This window comes from Scheffersomyces amazonensis, assembly GCF_036850825.1.
Source record: "Scheffersomyces amazonensis strain UFMG-HMD-26.3 chromosome Unknown RJT21scaffold_1, whole genome shotgun sequence".
NCBI lineage: Eukaryota > Fungi > Ascomycota > Pichiomycetes > Serinales > Debaryomycetaceae > Scheffersomyces > Scheffersomyces amazonensis.
The window spans coordinates 1,286,595-1,306,537 of NW_027042741.1; the positions used below are offsets into that span (position 1 = coordinate 1,286,595).

Consider the following 19,943-nt stretch of genomic DNA (forward strand, 5'->3'; position numbering starts at 1 on the left):
AAAAAGACTGATATTACTGTAAAAACGCAATTCTAAATCAAATTTATAAATGAAAAAAAATACTAATCTTTACATATTTATAAAGCCCATTTATTCATTGAGATATCTGTAATACACGTCTTATGTTTATATATCTTCATAGATAGTTTTTGAGCTCATAATCTGAACTGATTCTTGTTTAACATAGGCATATACCGAAGTTAGCTGCGAAAAAGAGGGTCGCAAGGCATCCCCCAAATATTCGGTGTTAGGACCGAATACTGCTCGGCTGTTGCGCAGAATGATATCAACTGCAAATCCAGTAATTTAGCACTAATTTTTTACACACTTTAGTAGTTCTACAAACGGCTTATTTTGCATCTTTCTACAAGTAGGATATTTAAACTCTTTGAACTATGAATTAGTCAAACTAATCTAGACTAGGAAATAGATACAGCAGCCCAGCTTTCTTAACACAGTCTTCAGTAATATCTATAAAAGATCAACATTTAACAAAGTCCCATCATTAAGATGAGAACAAAACTACATAAATGCTAGTGTCGGAAATTTTCTGGCTTATTTTTATTCTATTCGATATTTTAAAATCCCAAATTTGTCATCTAGTATTCAATAATCCTCATGACAAAATCATTATTCATACAAGGCCCCTCCATGCTCTAGATACCCAACCACAATCTCTGATGTTATTATCCTTTGCATCAACTTTCCAGTTACTGTTAGGGTCATCATACTTCCCATCATGGTTCCCACTAGGTTTCGATATGCAAAGGTATCTCCCATCCGGTAAAAAGCACCTCAATTGAGATGATGGATAAGGACATGGACAGAATTTAGGAGCGTCAACACAAATTCCGGTGTCTTCACATAAGTATCTATTACATCTAGTATTCAATTTACCATTCTCATATTCTTCTGGTGTCTGCACTTGACCCTCTTGGTTATTGTGTCCACCATCTTGCCCTCCAAAATTATTGAAAAAGTTGAATAGGTTAGCATTAGCAAATGATATGAAAATTAGGAATGTTGTTAATATAGTAATCATGGTGTGATGTAATATATAATGCTGTAGTTTATAGATGGTTAAAGTAGAATTATGGTACACGTAAGAAACTTCGATATTCAAAAATCTCATTTTTCCTTTTCCGGGTAAACCCCAGACTGCTGCAAAATTTGTTTAAAGAGTAAGCTTGTCATAAAATAACTAAAGCTAGAAGTTTATCAATTCTTTTTCATGTATAAAGTGGAAGTTCACATTTTTAATCAATCCATACATCATAGATCTGTTCTTCAATTTTAGTGCCTGATATATTCATACATGGTACTCATCAGTTGATTGAGAGCTACTGAGCATTATCAGGGTGCCTTGAAGAAATAGTCTTCCTTTTTAGTTTTACTATATATTTCCCTATAAGTAGTTTCAAAACAAAGAATTCATCTATAGAGATATTTTGTAGGTTAGCTAGAGTAACGTTTGTAATAAGAATAGACTCTTTAAAAGTCATAACCCAAAAAGGTTGGTAATAAAGAAAAGGTCTTCTATCCGCCCTCCCATAATTTATCTCCACTAGCTTGATATTCTATAAAGATATTTGTAACTTGTGTTGCGTACAACAAGGACGTGAGTTACTGTAACTCACTTTTTTTTTCCGTAGCAATATATGTGTATTCTCAATATACACGATATAAAATTATATATAGAGTGAATAAATACTTTCAAAATTTTGCTCACGCTGAGCCATTCGCTAACAAAATCACAGAAAATGGTATGATAGATTTTTCGCAAAAGCCGATTAATTCCGAGCTTCTAGAAAATTACTTATATAGCACCATAAATCCTTGTTTCCTTCACCAAAAGCAGTAAACCTATTTACAATGGTCATTTAATTCAATTGGAATCATCAGATTATCACTTTCTTCATTTAAAGGCATTAAATGTCGAATTTTTAGTTATGATCACGTGACTGTAGTATCATTTCTTCCGCAGTTAGTGAAAAAATAATTTAAACATAAAAAGGGCTAATGGTCTAGTGGTATGATTCTCGCTTTGGGTGCGAGAGGTCCTGGGTTCAATTCCCAGTTGGCCCCTTTCTTTTTTAATTTTTTTTCGATGTGCTTTTCAAGTTTAACATTTATAGTTATTTGTAAATTTATGATTCTATAATTTAAACTTGTTATTTGATAATGTATTAACTTTCGAAATTATATTTCTCTGCATTTAATGCTTATTTTTAAGAATGGTTCTTAAATATTAGTTCTTAAATATTAAAATGGTTTTTCGCAGCAATATTTTGAAAAATTAACCCTTCAGCGTCAATTTCTTCTTATAATTGAACTAATACTAATTACAGCAATTTAAAATGGTTTCTGTTCTTAATAAAGAAGATGTCAATCTCGGAAATCCAAAAAACGAATCTAAAAGTGTTAACCCTTCATTAGTTACTCAAGATTTGCCCCCATACTTAGAAGCAATTAACGAATCTAACAAGATGAAAAATGACTTGAAAGTTAATATTTCAATTAGAGAGACTCCAATGTGGCTTAAGTTATCTCCAACTACTTCTAATGATTCTTCAAATGGTGAGATTAAGAATGAAGAAATCTTAAAGCACATCTGCAAGTTAAGAAAAGATATCGAAGAAACTGATACTCTAATTTTGATATTATTAGTAGTTATTGCTTTGTTATTATGGTCTTGTATTATCCATTTTAATAATCACAATCATTTTAATTTGAATTTGAGTTTGTAAGTATATACTATTATCATCTTGGTGAAATTTAGTTCAACTAACTAATATTATCTGTTTTAGGTTAGATAAAGATTACGATCTTTCATGTATTATTTCCTACTATAAATCAACAGGTAATTTAGGAAAAGTTGGTATTGTTCAATGCTTGAGAAATACACATAAAAGTACCTAAAATTTGTGATGAATTATTATTTTATTCTTTGGAGCAATTCTCCATATATTTATCTTAAGATATTATTCATCTTTCATTTTATCACCTGTTAGAAAACTACGTAATTATAGATTTAGTCTTTCCATCGGCTTTACAGAAGCCTATTAAATATTATTTTATAATAAACAACTAATCTGAGTTATCGTTTAAGAGAAACTTTCATTTTGCATATTCTATTTAGAACAAGAACTCGTTCTTTAAGGATATTGCAGCGTAAAATCTTAGTTACTATACGTTCTTGATTTGGAAATGTCATCATTTCTCAAATCTACATCGCCAAGCTTAAGATATTAATTATTAATTAAGAATTAGTTATATAAATGGTTATCTCTAATAAATAAACTAGGATACTGACTTCACGCTTACTCACCCAATTGGAAGGCATCTCTACAGATATTAATTATATGGGGAAGCGGGAAGAACAATATTATGCAAATAATGAAACAATACACCAAAAACTGATGATTTTGAAAACCGACAAATGAAAATACAAACACCATTAATTGAATACACTGGTAAATAAAAAAAAAGGACTTTAAAAGGCTGAGGAAGAAGATGCAGTTATTTCATCTTTAAGGGAGAAATAGGCGTCTTCAACTTCCATTTCAACTTCTTGTAAGGCTCTTGATTCCGATCTAACACCAAAATACCATATCATACCATTGATAACTCCACTAACTAATATTAAGTTACTCAATAACATATACAATATTTCCAAACCTGCATTGCTTCTATTAACAAATCCCATTAAGAAATAAAATAAGATTGTAAAGATAATAGATCCAAAGAAATGCATCTTTCTCCAATTTGCTTGAAAAGGAATGGTATATTTTCTATAATCGCCGATTTCAACTAACAATTCTTGATAGACATTAATCTTTTCTAAAGGATCAATGACTGAAGAATGTGAATTTTTTGAGGATATTAATAATTCTACCATATAACCAAAATGATCGGAATAAGAACAATTTAATGGAGGTGGTAATTTCTCAGTAAACTTAACAGAAGCATTTAAAGGAGTGATGGTGTTCTTATCAATTAATGCATAATCCAAGCGACAAGCATCTTCTAATTTTGAATTTGACCTGTAAGTATTTAATCTTGAATTACAAGTTACACCACCCACATGGATTTGATCATGAGGACTTAATTTATCTATTCTAGGTAAATCTGGATTTAATAATTCCCAAGAGTCAGCAAGTTGACCCTCTATTGTAAATAATTTATGAGGTAATGAATTTGGTCTTGAATTTAAATCACCTACTTGAATTACAGCATATCCTGCTTTTCTTAAAATATTAACCAACCTAGTAAAATCCCAAGCTTGAACTGCTCTATGAGTTGAATAACTTGCATCTCCATTTTTAGAATAAGGAGCATGCATATGACTATTCAATATAGCTATTGGTAAAGCATCTTTTGAATGAGCTTTTAAAATTGTGACAGCAATACTTTTACCAACATACCAATCACCTCTAAAAAATGCTGAGGGACGACCATTAATTGGAAATCTATATAAAAAAGTTTGATCAATAGGTATCTTTGATAAAATGGCTAAACCTGGACCACCTACTATACCTGATTTAAATACTCTATTATAAGGATAAATTGCTTTACAAGTTTTACTAATATGAATCCAATCATCTTTACACCATAATTCTTGTAAGGCCACTATATCATATTCTTCTTCACATAGTTTCTTTGCTATTGCTTCTATTCTTTGTCTTCTATATTTTGAAAGGAATTTAAGACCCCATGTGTTTAAAGTTAATAGTTTGATACTTGAATTAGAAGTTTGATTTCTCAACTGACCGGACACTACCGGTACCGACTCTATTTCTTCTTCTAATGATACTGATCCTTTACTAAACATCTGTATTAACACTTCATTATTGTTTTAAATTAAGAGGAATAATTATAATAAAAAGATAAAAAAATGGTGACTTTAAAGGGACTTTCTCAAATGTATAACGTTTATGTCATGCTCTTCGCTTTTACGGTTAAACGAGTAACACAAAAACGGTAGCAAAAGAAATCACAACAAACCGTTCGCGAACCAGCCGAACCCGAATATCAACACTAAAACTATACGATAGGTTATTAACTGTAAGACTATTGATTAGAAATATACAAATATATAGAAGATGTCATATCAATCATCATTTGAAGAGTATGATTCATTACAACTACGGATGAATGAATTTGTAACAGAAGTAGAGGCTAAATTAACAGAGAAAAGAGCAAATTTAATTACCAATAAACAAAACCATTATATCAAATTAAATGATTTAAAATCTCAAGAGATAAAACTTCAATCAGATATCAATGCCTTATTAGCGAAACAGGATAAGACTAAAATCCAATTGAATGACGCTTTAAATAATTTACAAACACAACGACTCAAAATTGATGAATTAATAAAACATCAAGATATATTAATCAATAATAAGAATCAGTTATCTAATGAAATAGCCGACTTGAACCAAGAAATATCTTCTACCAATGACGAATTAAATAAATCAGAACGAAACTTATCTTATCAAACGACTCAGAATTTACAAGAATTAATCAAATATGAAATTTATTTAGGGATAAAGATTCAAGTGGTGAAAATTGATTTGATTAAATTCATATTTTCTAATATAGATTCAAATAATTATGCCCGTGAATTTGCAATCGAGTTGATAATAAACGATGATAACTATAAAATAGGTAAGGTTGAACCTGATTTAGGTCATGACATTGTTGGACTTCTAGAGAAAGAATTTAATGAACATAAAGAATTAGTCAAATTCTTAAAGACTTCCAGAAATTTATTCAAAGATTTGGTATGAATAAATGAATTGTGGTATTGCCTACAAATGTATAATAGTGTACAAATATATACATATATAACATGTGTAAAATAGTCATAGGTTTCAAATAAATTTAAGGTATTTAATATAGAAAACCGGGTCGTAAATTATTTCCGAGGATACTTCCGACCGGCTTAATTATAAAAATCACGTGATTAAACACACTCGCTTATGGTCAACTAGAAAACGAAATTTTGAAGAGCTTCGTTCCTCATGGCCCAATGGTCAAGGCGTCTGGCTACGATTTCGTATCCACTTCTCGGTTGGAACCAGAAGATTCCAGGTTCGACTCCTGGTGGGGAAGCTTCTTTTTTTTTTTCACTTTTTTACATCTACTGCTTGTGCTACATAGTCCATTAAAGTGTCTGAAGTCGAAAAATCATTCTGTTTTCTCTTAGCAATTTACAGATCCTTCGATCTAGAAGGTTTATACACTTTTTGATCTAAAAAAAATCGCTAATTTGTTCAGCCCGTAACCGGTGAACCGATGTCCGGTCAAGAAAGAATTAAGGTGGATAGTGCAGTAAAGATTCAGTTACATCATCTTGTCAGTCATCAGGTTAATTTACACAGGGAATCATGTAACATAAATAGAGAAATTACCAAATGCATCATCCGATTGTATATGTAGATCTTGTCCAACCTTAAATTAACCGAACAAAAATCTTTTTCACAGCAAAATGTTCTTCTATATACTAACTACGCCTGAGATGTATAGCTAATACCATTAAACAGTATATAGAGATTAGCAAAGTTAAATATTACTCTTAATGTTTACTTTTAACATTATTCATAAATAGCACTGCCTGCAATTGCAAATTAGCCAAGAAGTTGCATTGTGTTTGAAGTAGATTATGGGGCATTTTCGTTTCGTACCTTCGCATTTTTCCACACATCTTTCGCAGCGAAGGAGGTCACGGAGGAGGTGGAGGACAATTGAAAAACTGAGGGCTTTAGGTCATACTGGACTTAAAAGGGTTAAATTATCATTAGCATTGTTAACGATTGACTTAACTATAGAATTAATTAAGACTTGTAGATTGACTACAATAATTATTCATATTCAATAGTTTCCAAATTGCATTTGTTCACGCCTCTAACATAAATTCTTCACTAAAACTGGGGACATACCTTAATTAGACACATCTTGAATTATAAGTATCGTCACACTACTGAATTACAAGCCTCATTGCATCGTTTTAATCAACTATAATAATGGGTATTAACAATCCAATTCCAAGAAGCTTGAAAAGCGAATCAAAGTAAGTATTCATTTGAAATTTAAAATTTATAGTATAATTCACTGTATTTGAAATAATTAAGATTGTTTGATTACTAACACTTCTATTATAGAAAAGCCGCAAAAGTTCTTGCATCATTTATAAAACCAAATCAAATAGCAGGAGCTGATCAAATCATTCCTCCTAGAATATTAAAAAATGCTAAAGGTTTAGCTATTATAACTGTTTTGAAAGCAGGATTTTTGTTTTCTGGTAGAGCTGGTTCAGGGGTCATAGTTGCAAGATTACCAGATGGATCTTGGTCACCTCCTTCAGCCATTGTAACAGCCGGTGCAGGTGTAGGTGGTCAAATTGGTGCAGAATTAACTGATTTTGTCTTTATTTTAAATACAAAGGCAGCTGTTGATTCTTTTGCTCAATTAGGTTCAGTAACTTTAGGTACTAATATTTCTGTTGCTGCTGGACCTTTAGGTAGAAATGCTGAAGCTGCTGGTACTGCATCATTAAAGAGCGCTTCTGCAGTTTTCGCTTATTCAAAAACAAAGGGTTTATTTGCTGGAGTATCATTAGAAGGTTCTGCTATTGTTGAAAGAAGAGAAGCAAATAGAAAATTTTATGGTAATAATTGTAAAGCTAGAAATATTTTAGCTGGTCAAGTTGAAGCTCCACCTGCTTGTGATACATTAATGCGTGTATTAGAAAGTAGAGTATTCAATAATAGATTACCATATGAAGATGATGGTGACTATGATGATGATTACTATGATGATATTCCAGATGAATTTTCTGACTCAAACTCTTCAGCTTCTCCAAGAAGAAGAAGTAGTCGTGGTGGTTCAAGAAGATATGATTATTCTGATGAAGAAGATAATTATTCAGATTCTGATGAAGATGACTATGGTCGAAATAGAAGACGTTCTTCAACTAGAAACACATCCTATAACTCTAATGGTTTTAATGGTGGAAATAGTGGTGTTAGTCAAAAGAAATCACCTTCTAATTGGGAAGATGATATTTATGATTCTGGACAAGCTGGTAGAAGAAGAGGTGGTAGTCGTAGTGGTCATGATGATGTTGATCATTTAAGTAATAGATTCAGCAACACCAGATTATCAAATTCTGGACCTTCTAGACCTCCAGTGGCATCGAAACCAAATTTCGGTGGTGCCGCAAAATCGAACACAACCCAGGCTATTGCCTTATATACTTTCAAAGGTGAACAAAGTGGAGATTTACCTTTCAAAAAGGGTGATGTTATAGATATTATTAAGAAATCAGAAACTGTAGATGACTGGTGGACAGGAAGAAATAATGGTGCTACTGGTATTTTCCCTGCAAACTATGTTGAATTAATTTAGTTTCTTTCAGTGTCTTATAACTATCTTTCATCCTTTGATACACTTAAAACTTTCACATATTTGGATTAACAACTTTTTTATTTTCCTTTTTGTATTGAATTCATTCATCAACTGTTGTTTTATTGTTTATAGAAACTTCGTGTATTTGTTTAAATTTTTAATGTACATTCAAAAATTATAATATGATTATAATTATAATTAATCTATGTAGATAAAGCAAGCAAGAGTCTCAAATTATTCTTTTTAATTGTGTCTTTTATCTTTAATATATCTTCCTGGTGGGAATATTGAACTTTAACTTTTCCATTCTCATATAATCTTACAGATACCACTTTACCAAATAACTTAAGATATTGAACGATTTGTTTATGATTATATATCTTTGGTATACCATTAATTGTTAGTATCTTTCTGGAATGTGGTCTCTCAGACTGAATAAATTCTTCAAGATTATCTTTGAAAATATTTGTAAGAACCTTGACTCCAATAATCTTTAATTCCCTATCTGATATGAAGTGAACTACTTTCATATCTATTACCTTCAACCTATCCAGATGATAATGATCATAAATAAATTGAAATTGAGTCCTTTCCATAAAGAATTTAAAAATAACTTTATTTGGTTCAACTTTATCACATATTTGAAGATAAGGCTTAAATTTCATTATTGTATCTCTTATATGTTCTTGATCGATTTCCTTGAAACTTAAAAGTATACACTGTATTGGAAAATATGTCAATTGTTTATCTTCATAATTCTTCTCAAAAAATGATTTCAGAATTATAATTGGAACGTTATTGTAACTATTTCCATCTAAGCTATTCGAACATGACTGTCTTCTGAAGAAGTTTCGGAAAGATTTTGATCGTGATATCGTTGGCTCTCGTATTGTAATATTAGCTTTGAAGGAGTACGTATCATCTGCAACATTAGGTTGACCAGTAAAGAAATTTCTTAAAGCTTTGAAGGATCTACTTATTCTTCTTAGAGAATTAGAGGAATTAGTTGTTCCACTACTGTTGGTATCCATATTATATTATGGTGGTAATCTCAATATGAAATATTGGTTGCAATAAACTACTAAGCGCTAATTTTTTGCAATCGATTTTTTCTACTACATTTTTTAAACACTCTCAAATTAAATAATAATTAACTAAATCCTAAATAAATATGGCTTACAATAAGTGATTATTAAGCAGTAAGCTTGAGAATTAAATACTTATTTAAATAAATAATAATTTAAAGATTCATGAAACTTGAAAAGTTTCTTCTATAAGATGACGAATAACAACCTTTCCTTCATCAAAATTAACATCTTTAAACCTATAAATAGCGGCTGCATGAGTCTGTTTAGTATTTTGAATTAACACAGGATACTTTTTCCAACCTAATGAATTAAGTTTGTTTATAATAAACATCTGATCAGAATTGAAGTTTAATTTGATAAGATTTCCATAATTTTCAACATCTAATTCCTTTTCTGCCTCCATATTATTGGTATTCATTACATCGTATACAGTTTCAACAAATTCATCTTGTTGATCTTGAACTTTATTACTAAAATCTTGCTCAAAGTCCAGAAGATAATCTCTTTCCTTTTCCAGATTAGTTTCATATGACAGTTCATCATCGTTTTCAGCTTCTTCTGATTCGTCGACTTGTAGAGTTTCATCATTAATCATTTCATAAAGATAAATTAAATTGTTTGAGGTATCTCGAACAAACTCTTTTACTCTCCTATTCATCTTAATTCTTTGGAAAATTGAATCAACCGAAAAGAATATGAACCAAATTGGTAAATAAACAATAACTGTTCCAAGAACACGTAACCAACTTAATCCTCTAATAAATCTCTTAGGAATTGTTGTACTTGTTTCACTGATGAGTTTTACTTCCTTATATTTAATGGGTTGGTTGATATCAACTACCACAGTTTCATATTTAGGAACAAACCCTAAAGTAATATTTAATGGCAGGGTGTTTGTCATGGAATTAAATGGATCTAAACTTTGAATTCCAGCAGTAAACCAAGATGTTCTTCTATCATGTATAATATTAGCATAAAGTGATTTATACTTGAACAGTTTCAAACTAATAAAGAAATATGAATTAGGATCAGCCATCCAAGCTAATAATGGTTTACCTCGATGTTCAATCTTATCTTTCAAAAATAATTGAGATCCAGTATGGGCTAAGAAATGATGAACAAATCTATTAAATAAATTAGTAGCCACTGTATAGTTCATGGGATTTAAAACCCCCACATGAGGAGAACAAAAGGTAATAAAATTAATTGGTTCAATATTCTCAAAATAATTCTTTGAATATAATACTCCTATAGCATATCTTGCAATTAAACCACCAAGAGAATATCCTATTATTGAAAATTTAGTGACTTTATCTGATATAGAATTAGATGATAGAAGTTCAGTTTGGGCTATAATTTCATCACTAATTCGTTTCCCATTAATATCAATTCCATCATATGTTAAGTAACCTCCATGAGATCCTGTCTTATAAACAATTACTTCTTCATTAGGTGATTTGAGATGAATATGTTGATTAATTTGAGATTCAATATATTCCATATGGGCAGGCTTTCCCCATAAACCATGAGTCAAAATAACAAGATGATAATTGACCATTCTGTTTATACTTCTATATAACAAAAATATCTTGGCTGTTCTAGTTTCCCTTTATTGGGTCCATCTATTGTATCAAAGAAAAATAGATTGCAATTTAATATCTGGACCAGATCCCGTCCCTTTTATCTCCTGGTCACTATCGGTTTTTTGCGGACTTCCCCTTAATATTTGTTTGCGACAAAAATAGGGGGAACACGATGGCTCACACAATTCTACACACTAATTGATATACTACCTGTAAATAATTTCGTGATGAGAATGATAAATTGTTTATAAACGTGGTGTGTAGTTTGAACAGTATTTTGATGTTTCCTGGTAAGGATTATAGTTTAGGCTCGATTGGGAAATGTCAAATATGTAACTAAATTACCGAATGCGGCAAAGGTCGTGTGACTTTGATTAAGGTTTATTTTTGTTTAGATAGCCTTTGCAATAACTAACTGAATTCGAAAGGGTAGTAAATCAGAGAGAGAGAAACGGGAGAAACGGGAGAAACGGCAATCCACTCTAATAATCCACAGATTTATAATTAAGATAATCACATCACATGGTAGCACTGGTAATACTAGAATTTATTATGTACAATGTATAATTACGGCTGCAAACTATTTACATATTTAAATACTATATAAAATGACTATCCTAAACATCTACTGAGTAATATACCAGACGCAACACCAACATTTAAAGAATCAACAATAGTATCTTCATCATTACGCATCTTATCAATAGCCACCAAAAAGTCTGATTTTATCTTAACATGGGTTCTAATACCTTCTCCTTCACTACCTAAAACAAGTAATACAGGAGTTTGATGGCATATGTTACCTAAATCAGAAAGTTCGATATATTTCTTTGATAAATTTTCTTCAACTTTAGAATGCTTTGTTTTCAAATTTTCTAGATCTGTAGATGTAGGTTTATTGGAAGTACTTATAACTGTCCATCCATTAGCACGGACTCTATCGAGAAAACGTAAACTATTTTGAACTTTGTAAATTTCCAGTAAATCTAATGCACCTGCCGAAGCTTTATTAGTAACAGCACCTAATTTGGCAGATACTTCTGAACTAGTTATAATAAAGTCTACACCAAAATAAAATGCACTTCTAATGATACTTCCCATATTTTGAGGATCAGTGACACCATCTAAATATAATCCAAGTGGCTTTCTTTTACCATTACTCTTGACATTTTTAATAATTGAAGATCTTGTATTTTTTTCTTCATCAAAAAATGTTACTGTGTATTGTCCCTCTTCTTCAGATAATTTCTCCAAGCTGTAAATAGTTGGAATTTCTAAAGGCTTTGTCCAAAGAACTACACCATTATGAACACCATTTTTAGTTAATTTATTTAAATCATCTCTACCTGCTACATTTTCCACTTTAATTCCTAATCGTTCTGCCATCTTAATAAGGGAAGCATCTTTACAATGTCTGACATAAAGCTTATTATAAGATACACGCCTATTAGCTGTTAAAACTGCCTTTACAGCATGAGTTCCGTATACATAATCTATCACTGACAGTTCTTCACCTTTTGATATATCATTTTTATACAAATAATCTTGCTTTTCTCTCATAGTGATCGAAGGTCCACGACCAAATTCATCAAAATCTCGTTGTTTCAAATGATTACTTTTCATTTCTCTGTATCTTCTTTGTCTATTAACTTTTTCATCCAACCTTTTCCTATCTTCTGGTTTAACATGCCCATATTTCTTTCCAAAGAACTCATCCTTGGTCATTCCCTTCTTTTCCCATACTTTCTTCTTTTCCATAGATCCATCAAAAAATGGATTAGTCTTAGGTACAAACTTGTTAGACTCAACTCTTTTATTCAAACCTATTACAGTCTGAGAAAAGAAACGTCTCGGTATCATATTCTGAAGTCTATAAGCAAAGGTTATTGCCTCTATTGTCTATTTAAAATAGTTTACAATTGATCTTTTATACTGGTAGAGATGGACTAGAAACATTTTTTTCAGCCTAGCATTAATTTTTTTTCTGAGTCTGGGGGACTACAGTTTGCGGACTTCTCTACGACTGCTAATAAGTATTTTATTAGTGAATAAATATGTGTCTTGTATATACTAATTAATTAAAATAATACTCCCTTTGTACTTGGAACATCATTTGTACCATTACTTGAAATGGCTTCCTTAATAGCAACTGCCAAAGCTTTAAAAGCACTCTCAGCTCTATGATGATCATTAAAACCTCTTAAACAATCAACGTGCATAGTAATAGCTGCACCTTGAGCAAAACTTTCTAATACATGAGGGATCATTTCACAGGATAAATCACCAATTTTTTCTCTCTTTAAACCTAATTCAACAACTGCAAATGGTCTATTAGATAAATCTACAACAGCTCTACTTAAAGCTTCATCTAAAGGAGCAAATCCTGTTCCAAATCTTTTAACTCCTTTAACTTGACCTAAAGCTTTATGAAAAGTTTGACCTAAAGTAATACCAACATCTTCAGCAGTATGATGATCATCAATATGTAAATCACCAATACATTCTATTATTAAGGACCAGCCAGAATGTTTAGCCAAAGCATGTAACATATGATCCAAAAACCCTATACCTGTTTGAACTTGAATAATTTGTGAAGATGTTTGTTGAGTTGCATGCTCATCTTTGGGACTCAAGTTCTTATTTTCAAAGATAGATTCTTCAATCGCTATATGACCACCATCTAAAGAAAGAGCAATTTGGATCTTGGTCTCATTAGTGACTCTCTTTATAACTGCAGATCTAGTCATTTTCCTTTCCTTCTATTACAACTAGAATTACAACTAGAACTAGAACCTTTAGTAAATAATATAGACTTCAACTCCAGGTGACTCAACTAATGGTACCGGTACTGAAAAAAAAAAGTTATCGGGCCTGCACACAGCTCACCGACCGGCTGTAATTAAATAAAAACAATCCAGCAGTGTGAACTACAGTCTTGATATTTAAGATATAGACTTTAGAATAAAACTATTAAGAATTCCTTGGAGATTTTGATAGAACAATATAATAGTTTTGTTAGGAGTATAGAATTTTCAGTATAAGTCCAATTTAAATTTTTCATTATAGTTATTATTAGTTGTAATACAAAGAGACTCTAAATATCATAGATGTATTCATACATGGAATATCTCCAGAAATGTTTTAATAAGACGACTAATTGGAATGAAGATAATATATTTTCAAATATTACTGCTTCTTCCGAAGCTTTACTTGAATTTCCAATTCCTAATGGGTTGAAAATGGAAGCTTCATCGAAGGCTACTGAATTTCTGGCTTCAAGTTTAACATTATCTAATTATCATTCTATTAATGGTTCACTAGCATATTTATATTCTTCAGTACCTTTAAAAAATACCATGGGTACTAAAGAAATTTCACTTCAAGATGCTATTGCAGGATTTCGAATATTAGAACCTAGCTTTACTACTTCAAAAAGAAAAATTAATAAATCATTTTCTAAAAGTTCTTTATTATATGGTAGAATGTATTTCCCTGGTTCAGCTCTTGAAGCTATGATTATAAAACGATTTTCAGATCAAACACAATTTCTTATTAAATGTATAAGTAATCCTCATATGGATAAAAGTGGTACAATGATTATATATTTCCAACAAAATAGACCAAAATATCTGAGAGAAATAATATATTCTACTAATGATTCATTATTAGGTATACGATGGTTATATAATTTTGGTACTTCTGATAATTTAACTAGTTTGAATTCAACATTAATACCCAAGTTTGATAATTCAGTTATATCGGTTGGTTCAGAACTTTGGTATGCTGCTCGCACAATGAGTCCTGGTTTTTCATCGGCATTCAGATATTCAACTCGTTCAACTTCTACAGGTAAACCATTAACTATGACATTAGCAGTAAATCCAATCTTAGGACATTTATCATCAACATATACTGTCAAAACTTCAGTTGCCTCAACTTTCTCATCTAAGTATGATTTTAATTTCTTTTCATATGCCAGTAATCTATCTTTAGGATTTGAATTTTATAATTATTCCAAAGCGAATTCTTCATTTATTAATGGAGAGATTAATTCATCATCAGAAGAAAATAAACATTTACGAGAATTAGCTGGTAATCATCATATTCAAGCATCAACTATCCCATTCCGTCCTCATGCTTCCATTACGAATCATGATCAAAATAGTCTTATAATAAATCCTATACAAAACTATGATAATTATTATCATATTAATCCTAATCTTTTACCCCAAAATGCGCATGGATCAGGGAATACAGGTCATGGAGAATCAGGTGGTACAAGAAATAGAACAAGAACAGGAATTGGAGCAGGAATTGGAGCAGGAATTGGAGCTGGTAGGAATAAAAATAAAAAGAATGTTCATTTAGAAAGTGTTACTACAGCTTTTCAAAATTTAGTAAATGATAGTGACTTTTCTAGTGTATTAAAAGTATCATCGAGTTTAAATGATAGAATGATTAAATTACTCTGGGAGGGTAGAGTTAAAGATTTTTTAGTTAGCACTGGTGTTAAACTCTCACTCAATCCAGCAACCAATACTCCGGAGTTTAATAGGTTTGGTATAACCTTTTCATATGCTTGTTAAATAGTTAATGTATTATAAATATAAAGTAATGTATAAATGGTAAAGACAGAATCCTGCACACAGCCCCACCAGCCAATGAAAAAAAAAATTTCAGACTGAACATGCCGAAAGCACAAGCTCCAGTAACAGTAGCAGTAACAGTAACAGTAGCAGTAGCCCTAACGAACCATGACAGTGAACAGTCACGAGCTCTATAACTTAATAAAGAACTCGAAGTTCGCACAGGTTGCGTCACCACTTCTGAAGAAAATTAGAGGAAGTGCAAATCCTACACCAACTCATCAAATAATCTTTACACCAAAGACTAATGCAGCAAGATCAGATTATGGTCTTAAAACAACTTTACCAAAGAAAATTGGATTTTCTCATATTTCATTTAATGATATAGATAATTATAAGAATATGCCAGATGTTGAAAAAAGTTCTAGTAAATTATATACTAGACTTACATTTCAAGAATCAGGACTTGCTGTTAATCATAATTATACATCAACTAATCCATTATTTCCTAATGAAGAAAATAAATCTAATTATAAAGCTGAAAGAGATAATATAGTTAATAGTTTGAATTTACATTCTGCTGCATCAGTTAATGAAGTTTTAAATGTTTTAAATAGTAATAAGAAATTACATCAAAAATATCAACAATGGTTAATTAAAAATTATCCTCAAGCTCTTATAACTAATATAACTCAAACAACTGCAAGAGAATTATTAAGTAAATTTTTAAATTCATCACCTGATATTAAAAGAAAAGAAGTATCATTACAAGATTTATCAAATAAATTAGGTAAAGTAACTAAATCAGCTATTTCAAGTAAAATTCAAGGTTCAGGTGGATTTTCTTATATGCAAAAGGGTAGATTAAATAATACTCCAAATGGTATTAAATATGGAACTATTGCTCCTGGTAGAATTGTTGATACTAAAGAAGCTGCCATTGGTGGATTTGTTGCAGGTATTAATGAACGTACAACTAATTTACAAGTTAATTATGCTTCAAATGCTCCAGGTAAACATCTTAGACAATTTGTTATGCCATTTAAGATTAATTCAGTAGAATTTAATGAAAATGGTTCGGTTAAAGTCTTTGCTGATGGTGTTAAAGCTGGTACTTGGATGTATGGAAATAATGGTCCAGAAAATCAATCAAGAAATAAATATAAAGCCAATAATCCAAATTTCCAAAATGCTGCGGCTAGAAGTAAACAAGACAATGAAATGTTGACCACTTTGTTGAATATAGTATTCTAATTGTCTATCCCCTTGTAAATATACATTTAACTTTATATAGAAGTACATAATAATAATATACAATAAGTTATATTAATCGGCCATGAGGCTATCAGTTGGATCTAATTCTACTTTGACATCATTCGATGATTCAACTAAGGATTGTTCTGTTGTAGGTGTTTCAGTGGGTTCAATCGATTGTTCTATAAGTATAGAACTTTCTTTTTCTGTTTCTATTTCCTTTTCCTTTTCATTTTCATTTCCATTTCCATTTTCATTAGTTGGTTGTCCATCTTCTGTCATAGGAATAGGAGTATCTCCCAGTTTATCCTTAGAAGGTTCACCCATATCTCCACCTGCTGAAACTTTTTCTTTTTCTTTTTCTTGATCTTTTTCTTTTTCTTCAAGCTTAACCTTCTTGGGTTTCTTATCAGTTTTATCTTTCAATTTCCTCTTCTTTGGCTCTTTATCCTTAGCCTTCTCAACAGGTGCAACCGATATTCCTGGCATTTTCTTCTCTTCTTGAACAGCTTGATTTCTAATTTCTTCAGCCAATTCTTCATCTAATTTCCCATCTACTTGATACCATAAATAAAAGTTACCAGTTCTAGTTCCAATATTTAAAATATGAGTCATTCTTTCTTGAACTTTTTCTAAAGTTAAGAAACTATTGGTTATAATAGGAATAAATCGTGATGGAATTCCATGGATAGTAAATGATAAAGAAGTATATCTTATTTCAGGTTCAATAGGTGGAACTAATGGTTTTGGAATAGCTTTCTTTTTAACTATAACTTTCTTTGGTGGTGCTGTACTTCTAGCAATTGCAGCTCTTCTTAAATTACGTCTAGCAGGAGTTGATTCAAGTTCAGATTCTTGTTTAACTTCTTGACCATTTTCACCATTATTAGTCTCATCTGATTCCTTTTGATTATCTTGCTTTTGATCTTGCTCTTTGTTAGTTTCTTCTTGTTTCTCTTGTTCCAACTTCTTTTGCTCTTCTTCAAGCTTTTTCTTTTCGGCTTCTTCTCGTTCTCTAACTTTGGTATTATATATTTCTAAATTCTTTTCATAAGTATCCACTTCCAGTTGATTATGAATCCAAAGATAACTAACTATAATATCTTTATTATCTGAATTATCACCTCCTTCAGCATTAGTTAAAGTACTTGGAGGTATAACTTCACATACTGCTTCTCGAGGTAATAAGAATCTTACATTTGAATTCTCAACATATTCAAATAATAATGTTGCATCTGTTAAATACTTTTCTTGAAAAGCAGTTAATCTTTGATCTTTAGGTAATTTTGATTTTTTCTCTTTTGGAATTTTCTTTTCCTTTGGAGGTTTCTTTTCCTTTGGAGGTTTCTTTTCCTTTGGAGGTTTCTTATCTTTATCCAATTTCTTTGATAAATTACTCGAAGTACTATAAGGATAAGTTACTCCTGGAGTTTGGAATAAGTATGCATGATGTGGTTGAGGTCCCATTTCTCGAGCTCTCTTAATATAACCTTGAAAAGTTATGATTTGTTGTTGAGATGCTTTACCCAGAGCAACCACTTTCATAAGACCATTCAATGATTCATCTGTTTTGGCAATGGTATTCAAATTAGAAATCATAATGGTGTTTTCTATAGAACTCATATCTGCAGCAGGAGCTGGTGGAGGAACGGTGGAATTCAGATTTGATTGAGAAACATTTGATACTGGTGCTGTTTCCTTTTCTTTTTCCTTTTCCTTTTCCTTTTCCTTTACGTTTTCCTTTTGTTTTTCAATACTTTCTTTATCTTGCTCTTTATCTTGCTCTTGATCTTTATCCTTCTCCTTTTCTGATTCTTCTGATTTATTACTTTCGTTACTCGTATCCTTTGTCACTTCCTCATTGGACGATTTATCTGCTTCAGTATCATTTTCTTTCGTATCTTTCTTTCCTTTTTTAGCTTTGCTCTTCAAGGGCTTTTTGCCTTTAGGAACTGGCACAGTCTCCTTCTCAGTCTCCTTTTCAGTGTCTGCTTCCTTTTCATTGTCTATGTCTATAGGAGATTCATGTGCCGCTACATTGATGGATGATACTTCTTCTCTCGTAGTTTTTGTTTCATCTGATGACTTATCTTGTTCTATAGGAGTATTTACTTCTGAAGGAGTTTGTTCCGTCGACTTCTTATCTGGCTCTTGACTATCATCCTTTGTGGTGATATCTGTACCCGTAGAAATAGGTTCGGACTTATTATCATTATTAGGATTATTAGCTTGTGAATTTGTTTCTGTAACTGATTGAGATTGAGATTGAGATTGTGATTGTCCTTCCGGCTGAGAATTAAAAGGACTTGTCCCATCAGTACTGCTAAACTCAGATCCATTAGGCTTATCAGGTCGATCATCCTTAACTATGAAAAGTCTGACTTCGAAATAATGAGGTCCTAAAGAAAATGACGCATCACATAACTTAACCATAACATCTCTAGCACTTACATCTGATCCAAGAACTGGTACTCTATCTCCTAAACCTTCTTCTTTCAGAGATTTCGGTACTGGTTTATCTAATTCCATTAATTTCTTAGCATATGAACTTTGCTTTATCCAATATAATTTAAACATAGGACAAACATGAACATAATTATATCGAGATTTCATTAATGATCTATATAATACTCCAGAATCTTTAATTGTCAATGGATGTTTTAGAACATCTTCATAATGATCAATGGGTGGGGCATTAAATGATAGTGGTAACCCATTTAAAATATCAAAAGGTCGAACAATGGTTTTAGAAATTTGTTCTTGTTCCAATTCGATTTGTTCTCTTGTGGCCGACGTTATACGTCGTCTAATCCGAGGTGGCATTATGAGGGAGAGTTATAGAGTTGTTGATTAACTCCGAGATATTGTCACTGGTAGTTAAAGCTCAGAGATATCCAGAATTTTTTCAGTCGCGCACTTTCGAGGGTGGTCTTCGGTCAAACACCGAGGGTGTCCCGAGGGTGTAATTACTACTACTACTACTACTACTACTACTACTACTACTACTTTCACAGCTACAA

At 31.4% G+C, this 19,943-nt stretch overlaps 12 protein-coding genes and 2 non-coding genes across 14 annotated transcripts; 7 read left to right on the forward strand and 7 right to left on the reverse strand. All coding sequences in view use genetic code 12, as the record gives it.

Annotated features, from left to right (window-relative positions):
• Positions 1 to 634: 634 nt before the first annotated feature.
• RJT21DRAFT_111341 (uncharacterized protein) lies at positions 635 to 1,042 on the reverse strand (the record flags this gene model as incomplete). Its single annotated transcript, XM_064879985.1, has 1 exon — positions 635 to 1,042. The coding sequence occupies one exon, from the start codon at positions 1,040 to 1,042 to the stop codon at positions 635 to 637; it is 408 nt and encodes a 135-aa protein (XP_064740937.1).
• Positions 1,043 to 2,013: 971 nt separating this feature from the next.
• RJT21DRAFT_t7 lies at positions 2,014 to 2,085 on the forward strand. Its single transcript has one exon. It is a non-coding gene; the product is annotated as a tRNA-Pro (tRNA).
• Positions 2,086 to 2,357: 272 nt separating this feature from the next.
• Positions 2,358 to 2,747, forward strand: RJT21DRAFT_4203 (uncharacterized protein; the record flags this gene model as incomplete). The annotated part of the gene is made up of 1 exon (XM_064884505.1): positions 2,358 to 2,747. One exon carries the CDS (start codon positions 2,358 to 2,360, stop codon positions 2,745 to 2,747), a length of 390 nt encoding a protein of 129 aa, XP_064740938.1.
• Positions 2,748 to 3,200: 453 nt separating this feature from the next.
• Positions 3,201 to 4,909, reverse strand: ISC1 (inositol phosphosphingolipid phospholipase). The gene has a single exon (XM_064879965.1). It carries the CDS (start codon positions 4,829 to 4,831, stop codon positions 3,494 to 3,496), a length of 1,338 nt encoding a protein of 445 aa, XP_064740939.1. The 5' UTR covers positions 4,832 to 4,909; the 3' UTR covers positions 3,201 to 3,493.
• Positions 4,910 to 5,047: 138 nt separating this feature from the next.
• On the forward strand, positions 5,048 to 5,892 carry RJT21DRAFT_117238 (uncharacterized protein). Its single transcript, XM_064880624.1, has one exon. The coding sequence runs from the start codon at positions 5,103 to 5,105 to the stop codon at positions 5,790 to 5,792; it is 690 nt and encodes a 229-aa protein (XP_064740940.1). The 5' UTR covers positions 5,048 to 5,102; the 3' UTR covers positions 5,793 to 5,892.
• A 128-nt stretch (positions 5,893 to 6,020) lies between these two features.
• RJT21DRAFT_t8 lies at positions 6,021 to 6,117 on the forward strand. The gene has a single exon. It is a non-coding gene; the product is annotated as a tRNA-Arg (tRNA).
• Positions 6,118 to 6,800: 683 nt separating this feature from the next.
• RJT21DRAFT_137234 (uncharacterized protein) lies at positions 6,801 to 8,660 on the forward strand. Its single transcript, XM_064883286.1, has 2 exons — positions 6,801 to 7,075; positions 7,167 to 8,660. Exons 1-2 carry the CDS (start codon positions 7,029 to 7,031, stop codon positions 8,410 to 8,412), a joined length of 1,293 nt encoding a protein of 430 aa, XP_064740941.1. The 5' UTR covers positions 6,801 to 7,028; the 3' UTR covers positions 8,413 to 8,660.
• On the reverse strand, positions 8,616 to 9,443 carry RJT21DRAFT_111346 (uncharacterized protein; the record flags this gene model as incomplete). The annotated part of the gene is made up of 1 exon (XM_064879986.1): positions 8,616 to 9,443. The coding sequence occupies one exon, from the start codon at positions 9,441 to 9,443 to the stop codon at positions 8,616 to 8,618; it is 828 nt and encodes a 275-aa protein (XP_064740942.1).
• Positions 9,444 to 9,545: 102 nt separating this feature from the next.
• RJT21DRAFT_117240 (uncharacterized protein) lies at positions 9,546 to 11,398 on the reverse strand. The gene has a single exon (XM_064880625.1). It carries the CDS (start codon positions 11,056 to 11,058, stop codon positions 9,661 to 9,663), a length of 1,398 nt encoding a protein of 465 aa, XP_064740943.1. The 5' UTR covers positions 11,059 to 11,398; the 3' UTR covers positions 9,546 to 9,660.
• RJT21DRAFT_11139 (uncharacterized protein) lies at positions 11,379 to 13,078 on the reverse strand. The gene has a single exon (XM_064879992.1). It carries the CDS (start codon positions 12,941 to 12,943, stop codon positions 11,696 to 11,698), a length of 1,248 nt encoding a protein of 415 aa, XP_064740944.1. The 5' UTR covers positions 12,944 to 13,078; the 3' UTR covers positions 11,379 to 11,695.
• A 1-nt stretch (position 13,079) lies between these two features.
• On the reverse strand, positions 13,080 to 14,008 carry HIS3 (imidazoleglycerol-phosphate dehydratase). The gene has a single exon (XM_064879990.1). The coding sequence runs from the start codon at positions 13,828 to 13,830 to the stop codon at positions 13,162 to 13,164; it is 669 nt and encodes a 222-aa protein (XP_064740945.1). The 5' UTR covers positions 13,831 to 14,008; the 3' UTR covers positions 13,080 to 13,161.
• A 29-nt stretch (positions 14,009 to 14,037) lies between these two features.
• On the forward strand, positions 14,038 to 15,756 carry MDM10 (Mdm10p). Its single transcript, XM_064879996.1, has one exon. The coding sequence runs from the start codon at positions 14,191 to 14,193 to the stop codon at positions 15,667 to 15,669; it is 1,479 nt and encodes a 492-aa protein (XP_064740946.1). The 5' UTR covers positions 14,038 to 14,190; the 3' UTR covers positions 15,670 to 15,756.
• Positions 15,755 to 16,959, forward strand: RJT21DRAFT_11143 (mitochondrial 37S ribosomal protein bS1m). Its single transcript, XM_064879994.1, has one exon. It carries the CDS (start codon positions 15,838 to 15,840, stop codon positions 16,921 to 16,923), a length of 1,086 nt encoding a protein of 361 aa, XP_064740947.1. The 5' UTR covers positions 15,755 to 15,837; the 3' UTR covers positions 16,924 to 16,959.
• A 16-nt stretch (positions 16,960 to 16,975) lies between these two features.
• RJT21DRAFT_117245 (uncharacterized protein) lies at positions 16,976 to 19,779 on the reverse strand. The gene has a single exon (XM_064880626.1). It carries the CDS (start codon positions 19,744 to 19,746, stop codon positions 16,996 to 16,998), a length of 2,751 nt encoding a protein of 916 aa, XP_064740948.1. The 5' UTR covers positions 19,747 to 19,779; the 3' UTR covers positions 16,976 to 16,995.
• Positions 19,780 to 19,943: the final 164 nt, after the last annotated feature.